Raw genomic sequence first — 16364 nt, forward strand, 5'->3', positions numbered from 1 at the left:
CTAGGACCTATAATAGGTATCAAACCGGCCTGTTTGTGAGTAAAAGCAGCTCCGTTGTGCTCTTGAAGGCCTTCATTCCAAGGAGCATGAAACACTCAGAAGCTCTTGCACAGAGTTGACTTCCAACAGCAATGGGCATAAGATGCTCGACAGAAGGATTGACCAGTTTCAGTCTGGTGTGATTGACTTCCCCTCTAAAGATCCAGAGTGTTTTGCTTTACAAACCGAGACTCCGTACTTGGAATCTCTTACAGAGTGAAAGCCTAGCTTGTCCCTGGTCCTGCCTAAGAACAGAGGCAGTATATTCCAGGATCAGGCCAGAAGTCTAGCTTTGCAAGAATCCATTAGTAACTGACCTGCTGCCCCCTGAAGGACATTGGCCTAGCTTCTAATCACCTTTGCTCTAAAGACCTTTGCTGTTTAGCACAAGATGTCCTTTTTCAAGCTATCACTTTACCTTTAAAACTGGAACAGTATTACCTAGTAGCAGCTGGCTAAAGTCAGCAGTTCCAAAGCACTTCGAAAAAGCCAAAGCAGAAGAAAATAAAGTTTAATCCGTCTTTGAAGTTTTTTTATTGTATTGCACTAAGGAACAGCAGGGATATTCGCCCAAACTCGTTGAACAAGTGTCTCAAATTGTATGCAATTCTACCTGCAAACTCACAAACTCTCTTTATTACCACGCTTGACCCAGGTTGTATGCTAATTTGAGACCGCTACACAAGGTATTTTCTTTTTTATAAGGTGGTTTTAATATGTACTCTTCACCAGTAATTCCCTCTTCCCTTACCATATCCACTTAGTGTAGAAAATTAAAGCAAGGGGCATTCACTGTTTGCCGTAAATATGGGAAGTTTGAGCCATGCACATTATAGGGAGGTAATATCCAAACGGTAAAAAATAGAACTACAATTCTTCCTGCAGTTGTAGTCATGTATTCATCTATAAGACACAGAGAGGTTACCTATGAGATAACAGACAGAAAAGCATTCAGTCTTTCAGGAGCACTTGGTACCTACAGGTGACAGCTAGATGGCAGTCCACAACCCAAATGATCCACTACGAAGTCAATTGAACAAAAACAAAATCCTATTATACTAAGGACAGCAATTAATACTATTATAATTGAAGGAATGGGCTGTTCCTTATGGAGTGCAGGGTCAAAACTGTCCAAAGCCAGAGGTAACCGCTTTACATTAATTTATATGTGATTTTCATCACTTTGAACATCCCAGTAAAATTTAGAAAATGAAACCGTCTTTCCATGAGTATTAAAGTATGGGCACAATTTAAAGGGGCAGGAGGAGAAGATGTAGTAGTCGTCTTTCCCCCCAACCAGTTGCAACTGTGATCGTCAGATTCCGTAGTTAAATCTTGATACCAGATTCTTCTTTGAAAACAATCCTTTCGTCTTGTGGCTTTTCTGCATGCACTTTGCTGGAACCAAGTCCGCTGGACACCATCTTTTAAGAGCTCACCAAGACATAAATCATGCTGTTGGAAGAAGGATAAACAGAATAATATACACATACTGTATCTATTAAATTTAGCAGAAATATTTCTGTTTTGTTGCATACTTCTATGTTCAGCCTTTACCACTGAGCTCATTATGTACCACCACAAGCCAGAGCCAGATACTCACTAGACTAGTGTGACCACAAGGGAAGTTGATATCTGCACACAGTTGTTACTGCCGCTGCCACTCACTCTTATTATAAATGGAGTGCTTGCAGTGGTTATTTACTTCCTGGTGCCCTCAAAACAAAAACATGCATATCCCCCAGTAAAAGCCTCACACGTTCACAACTTGGTGCCTCTGGTGGGCAAACTTGTCTCTTTTGCACAGTTCTAATAGACAATCTCAAGTGGCAGTAGCAAAAGCATGCTTTTTCTGGCAATTTAAGCAACAGTTGTGCACAATTTTACTTTGCTTACATTTTAAAGCAACAAAATATCTGAAGAGCATGCCTTTTTAAGAAAGAGGTTTTGTACAACACAAAATCCACATCAGATAGCAACTTCAGAAAATGCATCTAAATGGAAGGAATTTGCTTTCTAGTTAAGAGCTGCTTTGCCTTTTAGGATCTAGTGGCAAGGCCGCAGCTTATCAAGAGGCATCTCTCATGCAGTCTCTGGGCAAGGCCTTCTCAGTCACACTAATCCAATTATGGAACTCCACCCGCCCCCTGCTGAAAAGGAGGCAAGTCATGAGATGAATTCTGGATAACCTTGAGACACGTATGAGATGCCTGGGCTTTTAGTAATTTTTTAAAAACCCAACTATTGATACTTAATAACAAATTCTGTATAATGCTTATCTTAACTTTCCTAAATCGTCAACCACCTTGAGTTGCTGGAAAGACAGTATCAAAAGTTCTGCAACAAATAAAAATGTACTTTGCGACTTACCCATATAGGTAGTAAAAAAAAGATAGAAGGTAAAATGCTAGTTTGCACCATCCTTCCTTCTGGCAATATGCTAAAATATCTGCGTTCATGATGGTTGTAGGGTCATAGAGTCCTGGGCCGCTCATTACAGGCCTGCTCATATACCTGGAAAAACGAATTTGCATTTTTAAAAGGTACAAGAAAATAAATTTTGGTTTTCAGGCATTTAGCAATGAGAAGAAATAAAAATGCAGCTGCATTCATCAAATTGGAAGATCTCTCTTCACCTCCTTCCCCCTTTCAAGGTTTCCGACTTATCAAAATGTATTGATTTATCAGACTTGCATTCCACCTTTCCTCCAGTATGGAGCCCAAGGCAGCTTATAAGAAGCCTGAGCCTAAAAGAATTGCACCAGTTTAGTGAAGTGCATGACAAAATCCAACCTAACAAAAACATTCCCTGTGATCCACTGCAACACTGACATATCCAGATCACACTGAAGGAGTGTTTCAGCTTCAGCAACTAGGTACTGACCTGATTCCTTGTTTTTGTTATTGGTTTCACAGTGAAAAATAAAATGTCCCTTGCAATGATTTCATGAAGCAATACCAATGATTACTAGAGAGTGAGGACAAGCAGCAGACGGGTGTTATCTCCATCTTGCTCTGCATCCAACTTTCCTACTGTTGCAAAGCACTGGACTAGACAAATTCTTGGGCAGCTCTTTACACATTTATAAAGGCGAAAGCAGGCTCAAGGCAGAACTACAGGGTTTATCTATTTAAGTTAAGGCCTTACCCATGTGCTTTAAGTATCAGAAAAACGAATCTCCCTCTACTTTGCAAACGGAAGTCATGGAAATGGCAGAGAACCATGTAGGATGCTGAAGATTTAATTTAGATCCAAGTTTGCCTCCTTTCCTGATTTCCTCTCTCCCAAACGATAAGAGGTGGAAACTTGTTTTGCTTTAGGTTAAAGCAAAGACTTCCAGAGGCCAGTCGATGTGCAACACACACACACTGAACAGCTTTGGCTATTGTATTATTCATTCTTCAACAACCGTACATGAAAAAAGCTCCAGCTACATTGTTAACCCAATTTCTCCGTAGGCTTAATTTCCACAGGAAGTCTACATCAAACCGTTCAATAAGTGCATTTCCATGAATATATTGAGACTGAACCATGGCCAGCATTACCTCCAAATATGGTAAGCCAACAACGGCATATTGAGACCCAGCGTGAGCCATTCTGTTGCACACAGAAACATAACACAGAAGAAAGCGTGGATGAGGTACTCCGGAAGCACAAGCTGCAAAGGAAGACACACAAGTCAAGGCAGTTCTGCTTCCACATTTAGTGTATTTTATTTGCTTTATGGTGACGGGGCGTACTGCGTCAAAAGAAAAGGGAAGGGGCAATAAGCAAAGCCAGCATTAGACAAGAAAAGCCAACATAATAGTTTCAACGTTCTGTGTCATGAGTGTGTAAAGCGTGCAAACAATACTTGTTACAATTTGCATAAAACTGGTCGCTGCTCACATTGAATACCATTTATACAATCTGCGGTATGAGAATTAAAAAGGCAAGTTTGCATATTTTGGAGAGGGTCATCGCTTAAACTGAGGACTCATATATATCTTTTACAACTTACATCCCAGGGAAAGTTAGATTTTCCACAGGCAATGCCCATCTGTCTTCATATTAGACTAGCAGGCGACCTTACAGCAACCCTCCAAACGATTTCTGCTTACCTCTAGTGAGCTACATCCAAACCACAATTTACAGGTGGGATTTCAGCTACCTAACCAGGTGCCCTCCAAATATTTGAGATAACTCTCATCATCCTAATTGTTGGGAATGGTGGAAACTGTGCAAGTCTACACATATAGCAAAAGAGGAGGATGTTTGGTATTTCATTTATATTTTATTTGGGGTGGACACAGAGATCTCAAGTCTTGATTTCCTTGAAATTCATCAATGAACTTCTCCCTTCAAAATCAATTTAAAAGCAATTCTGAACTTTGTTTGCTTTCTGCACTCTGGTTTTTAGAAAATTTCGCTTTCAGGCTTCCTCAGTTACATCTATAAATTATGAGGACTAGAAACTTACATAAAATCCTGAGAATTTCTTTATTCAAACCAAGACTCAGCAACTGCACAGTTCCTTGCTAACCTTCTATTGCTCCATTTCTACAAATTTTGGATGTCCCAAACTATTCAGATAAAGCTGTGCACTACTGGTTGTCTAAATCCTGGAACTTTAAAGTGTTGTGTATGCTAGTAAAACAAATGTTTTCTTTAAAAAGCTTTTTTTCCTTTACAAATTGTACAGAGATGGGACCAATACTCTAATATAAACAATGTACACAAATATAAACAGCACAAATCCTGCTGTGCAGAAGGGAACAAACAGTGCCTAGGATCAACTTAATAGGAGCCCATTTCTTACGTTCTAAGAAAAGCAATTTACATTTCTAATATATTCACTTCTTAACCATCATGCTTTCCAGTGAAAACCTACAAAGACAGTGTATTCTGTTTATATAGGAGCTGTTTATATCATAGACAGCAGTTTGTAGCCAACAAAAACTGAAACCATCACCCGCAGATGGTTAGAGAAACTGCTGTTGATCTGATATTGCTCACTCTGTCTCAGCTTGCAGTCATTGTTGTATCTAGTGTGAAAGGTGAAAGCGCTGCAGTTAACACAGTCTATTCAAATTCGCATGTGCCCAAATACAGGCTGAGATTCCAGCTGTGTGTCTGCTAAGCAATACGAGAAGAAGAGAAGAAGAAGAATTTGGACTTGATACCCCGCTTTATCACTACCCGAAGGAGTCTCAAAGTGGCTAACATTCTCCTTTCCCTTCCTCCCCCACAACAAACACTCTGTGAGGTGAGTGGGGCTGAGAGACTTCAGAGAAGTGTGACTAGCCCAAGGTCACCCAGCAGCTGCATGTGGAGGAGCGGAGACGTGAACCCGGTTCCCCAGATTACGAGTCTACCGCTCTTAACCACTACACCACACTGGCTCTCTGTTTACGAGACCTAAACATGAGTTATTACAAACATTCAGCCACAAAGCATTAAAAACAACCAACTCTCAATAGAACTGCGATCTACTCACAGTATAAAAAAACTGGCAGTGATCTATCCAGAGTTGTAGAGCATTTTTTAGGAAGCCAAAATTGTGGAGCTTGAGGGTTTTTTAGTAAGCCAAAGCTGGGTTGATGTTTTTTTGCTTTTTTTGTAAGAAGAGCACTGAGGGGCCAGAGATCAGGCAGGATCTACCAGGAACACCCCACAATCTACCAGTAGATCGTGATCTACCTGTTGGACATGCCTGTGCTTGTGGCTAAAATTATTGTCAACTTGCTGGCCATTTCCTAATCTTGCACGTTAACCCTGCTTTTAAGAGTCCTGCACTTCTTTCAAACCTATTGCATCCCTATTGGGAGGAAAGCATTTATAAGTACGCTCTTTAGTCACAAGAAAGTCTGCAGACTCTCATCTGAATATTTAAAACATAGTTGTCCAACATGCATATGGTAGAATCTTTTCGATTAAAAGTCTGTGATAAGGGGATGCATACATGGAGTGAACATTTTTCTCACCCTCCCAAATCAAATGAGAGATGACCGAGCAGGGTAAACTGTTCCATGCGTAACCACTATCGAAGCTTGCTACATTCTCTCACTTCCACGGATCTGCTTTGTGGAAGCAGCTTCAAGCAGTTGTACCCATACAGCCCATAACCTGCTTCTAGCTGATTGGTTTACATTCAGCACTGACACCCATTGGCTCAAAGTTAGCAGGGCAATACTGAAAAATCATCTAGCTGGGAGGTGTACATCTCATTGCCCTCCAGGTGCTGCTTGCCTTCAGTTCACATCAGCACCCCTGCCCAATGGCCATTCTGGCTGGGGCTGACAGGAGAGATGGAGCCCAAACACATCTGGAGGACCAGAGGTTCTCCATTCCTGCTCTCACTGAATGCTGTTTCCCCCAACTTTCTCAAGCACCCCTGATTAATGGAGTAGCTGAAGGCAAAAGGGAAACACTTCGAGTGAAGGCGGGGTTAACACCCGAGAAGTTGTTTCACTTACTTTAGCTCTCCAATCAGCTAAGCAAGCACATGTACAATTGTAATGCTACATATATAAAATGAGTGTCTGCCATCTTTTGCTCTCTATTTAAACAGTGCAACCTGTTCCAACAGCTAACAGTAGTGCCAGTAACATCTCCTGAGGCTGTGGCAACAATTTCTCCTAAATCACAAAATGTAGGGATTAAATCCCCCACCAGGAAGGGCCACCTCAAATTAGGAGTCCACAAACTGTAGGTTATCCAGCTCTGGTTTAAACTGAAAATCTTTTAAAGAATGTGGACTACGTCTGTCACTAAGGTCTGGTGCAAATGTAACAGCAGCTACCTACAAACCCTGGGGTGTACCCGATGCAAACCCAACTGAGAGCACACCCATTGAGCTTAATGGACTTAAGTTAGTCTTGTCTTTTAATTTCAGTGGGTTTACTCTGAGTAGGACTGGCACTGGACACAACCCCATGTATAAGAAGAAAATAAAGGGGGCAGCCTTGGAAGAGCACACTCCTGTATCCCAGTCCCCCGACTCCCTAACACGAATTCCCATAATTATGGTTTTGTGATCTGCACCAACACTAATCAGGGTTCACATAGGAACCAGAGTTTGAAGCCATGTTTCGAACTAGATTTGCAAACTCTGGTTGAGAGGAAACCTGGCATTTTCCCCGTTAAACAAGTGTCAAATCTATTGGATTCTTGCCAGCCTGGCTTAGTTATAGAAGAATTTAAGCATGTAACAGTTTTCCCCATCTCTTATTAAGCAAGCCAACTCACAACGCACAAAGTCCATGAAGTTATTACAACCCCTGAATAGACAAAAGACAGGCAAATGAGCAAGCACACCGAACAAAAAGAAGTCAACAGAAATAATACAGATGTTCCTAACAAAATGAAAAGTAGAGAGTGGCATTAAAACATTAAACTAAAAAGCAGTACACACCTTTAATGCAATTTTGACTCTCTTAATCTTTTTAACCTTTTCAACTGTCTTTGTGCCGAAAATGTAAAAAGCAGATTGAAAGAATGTTAGTATGACAGCTGACAATATTACCAGCAGACAAGCAAGTCAGAACTTCAAGCTTAGAGGAAAAGAGAAAGAAATCTGCCAAGAAATCTTAGATCTATTACATATTACCAAGTAACATTTTATTAATGCATCGTAAGTCAATATTAATTACGAAAAACCTGGCTAAGAATGAATGCAAAGAGATCTCTCTCACGTAAACTTACAGGGTTGAGTGTATTACACTGGTCTATGGGATTCTTGTAGTCAGTCTTCAGCTCATCAAAAGCTATAATCTAAAATAAAATTAGAACAGTTAGACAGTAGGGTGAGAACAGCTCAAATGGAATGTGTAGCCCTGTTCAAAAGCACCACGCCCTGAAAAGACAAAATCCTAGTTTCAAGTTCAGAGGAAACCCTCCCAAGGGTTAGATCCCAGCCAGCTAGTCTCTTAAAATGTATGGAACAGCTATGCAGAGTCTGGACACAATGTTAAAGAACTCAAAAGACATTTCCTGTCTCCACAAAAACAATAGCGGCTGCCCTGGCTCACTCCCTGACCTGAGCAAGACAGCTCACTTCACTTGTTTCCTCATCCTGGTTTCTGTAATTTGGGGGTAAAGAGGAGAGGCAAAATACTGTACAAGCTCTCCTTTACCTTGGAAGTAGGCAACGCTCCTTGACACAATTAGCTAATCCAGTGAAATATGATAATGACATGTATTCTATATAGGCAAAAGATTGCTTAAAACAGTACAGCTATTTCGTAGCACTTTCATGTCCCAGCCACATGGACACAATTTATCCTGATGCTACTTAGTTAACCCTTCCCAGTTCTACACAGTGTAACCCCAGCCAAACATTTGCTGAAGGGAAGCAGATTTTGCAGTCCTGTCAAATTAAGAGATTGGTAGTAACTGTAAGAAGGGGGGGGGAGGTCTGGGAGGAAAGTGCCCTTTGTTCTATCAGGCTCCAACCCCCTGAGCGAGCTCACCTCTGATGGGCAACAAAAAATGCTCTCCATCTCCCTTTTGCTAATACCTGGGCAAAGTCCCAGTAATTCACCCCCGGGGCTGGAGTAATAAAACTGCAAGTTGCCGCAAGATTCTGGTTTGGCAACTCCTGGTTGACCCAAATACCTCTAACCCACCACTTCAGTGCCCCACAAAACCTACTTCCTTTACCACCTACAAACAGGTCCTATTCCCCCCCCTCCCACCAAATATGCATCCGTCTCTGGCACTCTCTCCCCACCCAGAACTCCCCTGAAATCACTTCATAAGTTCATGCAATCACCCACGCACCCCACTTTTCCCTGTCTTATCTCCTCACCCCCAAATACACACCACTCATAACTTGACTTGCCTTCTTCCTCCGGGGAGGAGCACCTATTCCCCCCCCCCCAACAAACAAACACACACACACACACACACACACACGTTGCTCTCCCCTGCGATTGCCTGCAATGTCATGGGTCAACCACTAATGCACCCAGAATCCCCTTCCTCCCTCACACTCCACACACACACCCCAGTCCCAAGCTGCGCCTTGCCCCATGTCTCCCTCACCCCATGGATCTAATGTCAAACACTTGAAACACTGAGTGTTCAAGCATCTCCCCCCCCCAAAAAAAAACCACAACATTCTCATGAGGACCCAGCTTTGCTCCATCTCAACCCCAACACACAACTCCCCGCCCCCCATGAGGAGCACTCTCGCCCCATGGACCTCAATGCAAAAAAAAAAAAACACCAGCCCCCTTCCCCCCCAACCCACAGCTTCCTCCCATCCCTCATGAGGAGCCCCCATCTCTCCCCACAGACCTCTCTCCAATCCCCCAACCTCCACAGCCCCATTTCCCTGCCCTCATGAGCCCCCCCCCCCCGCTCATGGACCCCCATGCAAGTACCCCAGCCCCCCTTTCCCCCATGGCTGCCCCCTAACACAGCCCCCTCAGTCATGAGGAGCCCCCCTCTCTCCCCACGGACCCTAACCTCCACAGCCCCATTTCCCTGCCCCCCGACCCATCGACCCCCCATGCAAACACCCCCATGGCTGCCCCTTAACACATCCCTCCCTCCCTCCCCACATGAGGAGCCCCCCTCTCTCTCCCCACGGACCCCCCCCAACCTCCACAGCCCCATTCCCCCCCCGACCCATCGACCCCCCCATGCAAATACCCCAGCTCCCCTTTCCCTCATGGCTGCCCCCTAACACAGCCCCCTCCCTCCCCACATGAGGAGCCCCCCTCTCTCTTCCCACGGACCCCCCCCCCAACCTCCACAGCCCCATCCCCCCCGGTTCACTCACATGCCAGATGGCGAAGAAGATGAGCGCGGCGGTGAGGAGCAGCGCCAGCATGTAGCAGAAGGCGGCGAACGTGAAGGCCATGGCGGCGGCAGCGGAGGAAGAGGAGGCCCCGGCCGAGCGGCGCGCGGGGGATGCCGGGCCGGATCATTCAGGGCGGCCGCCAAGAGCCCGGGCAGCGACAGCGAGGCCGAGAGGAGAGCGCCACTGCGCATGCGCGGGCGGCGGCGGCGGGGCGGCAGCAGCGGGCCCCGCCCCGCCCCTCCCTCGAAGGCGCCCCTCAGCGGCCACTCGCGGCCGGCGCCGGAACTGCAGCGCCGCTCGGACCCGCTTCTTCTGTTCCCCCGTCCCCGTTTCTCACGACGCGGCTGGCTGGGCAAGGGCACCTCCCCCTCTTCTTCGCTCTGCAAGGGCCGCTGCATCCACCGCACGCGCCTGAGAGGCACGAATTCGCGCCGGAATAGCAAGGGCTGGCGAACGTGTGAACGCAAAACAAATAAAATAAGACCTACATGCGGCAAGAGTGTTTTATGTTGTGTAGGCCCCTATGATGTAAGTCAGGTATGTCCAACAGGTAGATCGTGATCTACCAGTAGGTCACTGGACTTCTGTGGTAGATCACTGGTAGATCACTGGCTCCCTCCAAAGAAGCTCAACAACTTTGGCTCCCCTAAAAATGCTCAACATTTTAGCCCTTCACCCCCCAAAACAGGGCTTTCTTCCCACCTGAACCCCTAAAAAATGGGCCTTCCTCCTTCCTAAAAAATCTCAACAACTTTGACCTGAACCCCTAAAAAACAGGGCTTTCCTCCTCCCTAAACAACTTTGACCTGAACACCCCAAAAAGGGGTAGATCACTGCCAGTTTTTAACTCTGTGAGTAGATCGTAGTTTCTTCGGAGTTGGCTACCCCTGATGTAAGTCATGGGCCCTGCCTGCTAGCCTGCTCCCTAAAATATCACTGGTTTGCTCGTTTCTAAAGGAACTTTTGTTATTACCAAATGCCAATGTGTTTCCATTATTAAGTTTGTTATGAAAAAAAAATCATTTTAAGTTAGAGCTTAATAATTATTTCACTATTAATATACTTAATTGTATTTCACTATTAATATACTTGTCGTTTAGTCGTGTCTGACTCTTCGTGACCCCATGGACCAGAGCATGGGTGTACTCAGCATGGGGCAGGGGGTGCAGCTGCCCCCCCTAGAAGACCAAACCGCGGGCCCGACTAGGGAAGCAAATACCCTGCGCATGTTCGTAGCTTCGAGAACACTGTCCGACCATCTCGTCCTCTGTCGTCCCCTTCTCCTAGTGCCCTCAATCTTTCCCAACATCAGGGTCTTTTCCAGGGAGTCTTCTCTTCTCATGAGGTGGCCAAAGTATTGGAGCCTCAGCTTCACGATCTGTCCTTCCAGTGAGCACTCAGGGCTGATTTCCTTCAGAATGGATAGGTTTGATCTTCTTGCAGTCCATGGGACTCTCAAGAGTCTCCTCCAGCACCAAACTCCATGGACAAAGACAACAGGCATATTAATATACTACTTAATTGTATTTCAGTTCAATAATTATCGTATTTTTCTGTGTTTAAGATGCCCCCCCTGTATGGCACCCCCTATTTTGGGGGACTCCAAATTAAGAAAACACTCCTCATCACTACCCGTGTATAACACGAGCCAATTTTAAACCTATTTTTTTGTAAAAAACAAAACAAAACAAAACCTAGTCTTATGCACGGAAAAATACGATACTTTGATAAAATAACTACTTTGTTATGTGCCAATGGCTTGAGATACCTATTAGGTCCATAAATGACCATATAGCATATATTCAACACAAAAAGCAGCGACAATTGGTTGTTGACAAAGGACAGCTGGACATAGAAAGGGCCCCATTACCTTCAGGAGCTTAGGGCCTTATCAAACCTGAATCCAGCCCTGGCTGTTAACAAGAGGTGAATCAGGACATCAGGACAAGTGTCTGTTGTGGCATGAGCAGGAAAGGGGGGGGGCAGAGCATCAGGCGTAGCGAAGCTGAGGAGGGATTGAAGCACAGAAGCATAGAATCGTAGCATTGGGAGGGACCCGCAAGGATCATCTAGCCCAACCCTCTGCAATGTAGGAATCTCATTTAATGCAGTCCTGATAGGTGGCCGTCCAACTAATGAAGCCTTCAGCCGCTACAATAAATGCAGCTAGTTTTTCACCAGTGGGCAATGTAGCCCAAAAAACCCCCTTGTGCCGTAAATGCATTAATCTTTGAGGTGCCATAAGAGTTGTTTCTTTTGGAACGGAATGTGTAGGGAGGAACTCCCCAAAACTGGTAACCAAACAGGACTGAATGGGCAGTAAAATCCAATATATTTTTGCTCATGGGGTGATGACTGACTAGGAATAAGACCTTGAGAATCAGTGCCAGTTGGAAGCTGGCCAGTGAAGCTGACGAGATATTGTGAGAGCTGCCCAAGCACAGACCTTCCTGTTCTATCCTAAACATACTGCTGGATCAGGCCCAAGGCCCATCTGGTCCAGCATCCTGTTCTTACAGGGGCTGACCAGATGCTTGCAGGAAACTCAAGCAAGCCAGGAACACTCCCCACACTGCCTTTTTCACTCCCCCAGCACAAATGCCAGGGGAGAAATAGACAGCGGAGATGGCCTCACCCTGGAATCTCAAAGTCTAGGTCTTGTAAAGTGAGAACAGGCTGCTTCTGAACATGCACAGACTTCCATTTTCCATCTTGGTGAGTGTGCCCCACTAGTGTGCCCCACGTGCAGTCTCTCCCCATACCATCCTGAGATCATTACCCAAGGCCCCTAACCGCCTGCTTCTTCCGCAGGTCCAGAAGGAGGTGGTGAGAGAATGAGCCAGACAATTTGGTCCATCTCTTGTTTCCCAAACTTGGGTCTTCAACTGCTTTTGGACTACAACTCCCATCAACCCTAGCTAGCAGGACCAGCGGTAAGGGATTGTGGGAACTGTAGTCCAAAAAACAGCTGGAGCCCCAAGTTTGGGAAACACTGAGATGCCATTGGGGATTGAACCCACAACCTTCTGCATACAAGACAGACACTGCCAGAGCTATGGCCTCCTCTGCAATAGCCCATTTAAGGAATGTTTTTCCCAAGGAGACCTGACCAGCACCAGCCCTTGCCCCTCATTTCAGCACCAGTGATATGATATGGTTAATTTTTATTTTTGGTAACATTCATGTGTATTTTTATTGAATTTATTTTATGTTAGTTGTAAATCACTTTGGGACTTTTTTTTTAAAGAGGGGAGCAATGTATAAATTGAATAACCCCTCCGGGAGAGGCACCCCGCCCCTTTTATGTACATACTTCTGCAAAACCCTTAAAAAAAAAAGCTATGCAACATCCCTAGTATAAGAACTCAAAAGCTTGCCCTAAACAGGCTTTCGAAACTAGCACAACCGCACTGCAAGTAGCCAGTTTGCGCAACACACTTCATTTGCAACATGCCGGTAGTTCGATGCGGTCTATTGATCTGCATCACATGCGAGAACCAACTGTAATGTTTCTAGGTCGAAACATTTTCTGAGCAGGGTGGGAAAGGAGGCAAACTGGGGATCAGGGAATGGGAGGCGGCGGGGGGGGGGAGCAATGGAAAACAGCAATTCAAGTAGGATTCCAGAGATTCAAATCCAGGTCGAGAAGAATTCCACTTAGCCTTAAGGGTAGGACTCGAACCATTGGCTTCAAGTTACCAGGAGATTCCGACTAAACATCAGGAATAACTTTCTGATGGCAAGAGCTGTTTTGACAGTCAGAGGAGGCAGACTCTCCTTCCTTGGAGGTTTTGTAGGCAGACGTTGGATGGCCACCTGTCATGGATGATCTAGTTGAGATTCCGGCATTCCAGGGGGTTGGACTAGATGAGCCTTGGGGTGCCTTCCAACTCTACAAGTCTACGATTCTATGGTTTCTCACCACAGCAAAAAAATAAAAAAATAGCCCAAACACATTTCAAACAATGGCTAAGGTTGCACTGGGAATGGCAGGAGACTGCAATTCTCCACATTACTTCTGATCTTAAAAATGGGGTCAAGATGAAGTCTACAGCATCCCTCAGTTACTTCCCAAAACAACCCCATTCCAGAAAAAAGGCACATCCAAGGAGCTCTCGGCAGCACAACACACATCTCTTGCCAACCTTTCTCAGGCTATTGGAAGGTTATTTTTTTCATTTCTTTTTTACAGACGCTCTTCAGCTTTGCATTACAGAAAACAGCCCAAGGTTTAAGGAAGAATGGGGTTGTTGCCCCGTGATGACGTCACCGCAAACTAAACCCAAGATTGGGTACCAGTAACAATATTTCCCATGTATAACACGCCCCCATGTATAATACAAGCCCTATTTTTGGGGACTCCAAATAAAGAAATCCCCCATATGCACTATCCGTGTGTAAGGCAACCCCCCATTTTAAACTTGAAAAAATAGGGGGGAAATACAGTCTTATACATGGAAAAATATGGTACTTCTTGCTACCTAGCAAAAAACCAAAGGGGTGTGTGTGGAAGGGATTTGAAGAAGGATTATCAAAGAACGGATTCTCCAGTTAAGCAAAGAACAAATGCCCAGCCTTTCTTGCACGGGGGACTCCTGAGAGATTTCCAGTCCAAGGCAGGAAATCTAAATGGTAGATTAAAATGAGCAGTTAGGACATGGATTGTGGAGACCCAAGACGATTAGAAGCCGGCTGCCTCACCAGCCCAAAAATCAGAATCCACTTGGAAATGGACAGTGTAGCTCCAAGTTTCTGGTACTAAATGTGCTTGTGTTGAGCCCCCCAACCTTGGTCTGCTGGGAACGCCTCTTTTGCAAATTCCCTCAAGCGGAAGACGCACCCGAGGGCCCAACTGACCCACCAATAATTTTGCAGAGGGCTTTTGCATTCTACAAATACAAGCTTATCCATCCTTTGTGTTGGCTTCACGTCATCAGATAAAGAACACAAGCGTTTCACTCCTTCAGAGCATACAAGATTTATTTCAGGTATTTACAGCCTGCTTTTCAATTTGAGAATGAGAACTTCCGTGGCACATTTTGTTTTCTCCCCATAGAAACTGTTCTTTATTATTTCTATGCATTTATACCACGCTCTTCCACCAGGGGAACTCAGGGCAGCTTTAGGCAATGCTTCCTCAATAAATCTTTTCCAAGTAATATATCGAAATATTATTAAAAAGTGTAATTTCTGCAGACTCCATTAATCTCTAGCAAAGAGGAACCTAAACTACTAGCGTATTAAAAAGGGCACGCTGTCAATAGAAAGGTTAATTTATTTACTTCGTTAGAAAAACTATAGTTTTCTTATGGGAATGTCGACTGTTTTCCCCGCCCCGCCCCAATTGTGTGTTTGTGTGTTGGTCTTTCTTAACATGGCTGATAATAGGTATGCAAAAACTAAAAATCTAAGGCTGGAATGAATATTCCAAATTGAACAAAGTTAGGTGATTGTCGTTAGTCTAATAGCTTTTTTTTAAAAAAAAAAAGGGAAAGAGAGATGCTCAGCACAACACTTTAGAATAATGCCACTTACAAAAAGGACAATAAGGTCTCCTACATGTTAAAAGAGAAAGAAAAAATACCAGGCTTCATTTTTATCACCAGTGTCAATGTTTTAACAGCCTAGATGTATCAACAGCTGCTGCACAAGCTCAAAAACTTGTAGGATTAGGCAGCCCAGAAGGGGCTCAACCCAACAACAACTTAAATGCCTGATTATCTTGCCAAGCTGGGCAAGGTTCCAGGAAGGTGCAAGAGAAGGGCACCTCCTCCATTCTCCAAGGCAGGGGCAAGCAGTTTTATGGCCCGTGGGCTAAATCCAGGACTATTGAATTTCCTGCTACCCCCAGGAAACAGAGGAGATTGCTGCCTGGCAACTCCCAACCCAGACCCATCTACTCGTGGCCCTGCCTAGTTTTAAGCAACGCTAGGCAAAAGAGTTTCCTGCAGTCTCAATCCAAAGGTGAAAGGCCAGTTTGCTCCCATAAGTCGAGAAGAGATTTCACATTTTAGTGTCATCAAGAGAGATCTATAGACGCCCTCTGCCATGCAAGAGAATGTTGCTCCAGAAATGATGCAAAGCGCTTGCAGCGGAGTAGCACTGAGTGGAACAGAGATGGCAAACCTGTGGGCCCTGCAGGTGTTGTCGGGACTTGGCCCCAGCCAATGTGGCCAACGGGCAGGGGATGATGGGAATTGTAGTCGAGGAGTGGGGGACCTCCAGCCAGCAGGGTGACACTGGGCTTATTTTTCCCAAACAGTGCCCAATTTACCCATCCGATGACATAGCTGGTGGTGTCAGCTGACAGGCAGGGCCTTCTCCTTTAAGCGAGCAAAAGGAAAAAAAAGGTTAAAGGAACCTGTAGAATGTGGATTCTTTCCCTCCTACGCACCCATTGCTTTCTTCAAAGGGAAGCATTTAAGATAGTCCCCAAACGCAGACAGGAGAGCAGTAACAGCCTTAAAGCAGGCGCTGTTTTGCGTTGAGCAACACCTGCCCCCAGTTATAGAGCTGGATCAGCTGGGAGGGAGGTGA

At 44.9% G+C, this 16364-nt stretch overlaps 1 protein-coding gene across 1 annotated transcript; it reads right to left on the reverse strand.

The window, feature by feature from the left end:
• Positions 1 to 534: 534 nt before the first annotated feature.
• CNIH1 (cornichon family AMPA receptor auxiliary protein 1) lies at positions 535 to 9990 on the reverse strand. Its single transcript, XM_035101022.2, has 5 exons — positions 9807 to 9990; positions 7724 to 7792; positions 3586 to 3698; positions 2410 to 2553; positions 535 to 1494 (listed from the first exon to the last, which is right to left on the reverse strand). Exons 1-5 carry the CDS (start codon positions 9885 to 9887, stop codon positions 1467 to 1469), a joined length of 435 nt encoding a protein of 144 aa, XP_034956913.1. The 5' UTR covers positions 9888 to 9990; the 3' UTR covers positions 535 to 1466.
• Between the last annotated feature and the right edge of the window lie 6374 nt (positions 9991 to 16364).

The sequence above is a fragment of the Zootoca vivipara genome, chromosome 1 (genome assembly GCF_963506605.1).
Source record: "Zootoca vivipara chromosome 1, rZooViv1.1, whole genome shotgun sequence".
In the NCBI taxonomy this organism is placed as follows: domain Eukaryota; kingdom Metazoa; phylum Chordata; class Lepidosauria; order Squamata; family Lacertidae; genus Zootoca; species Zootoca vivipara.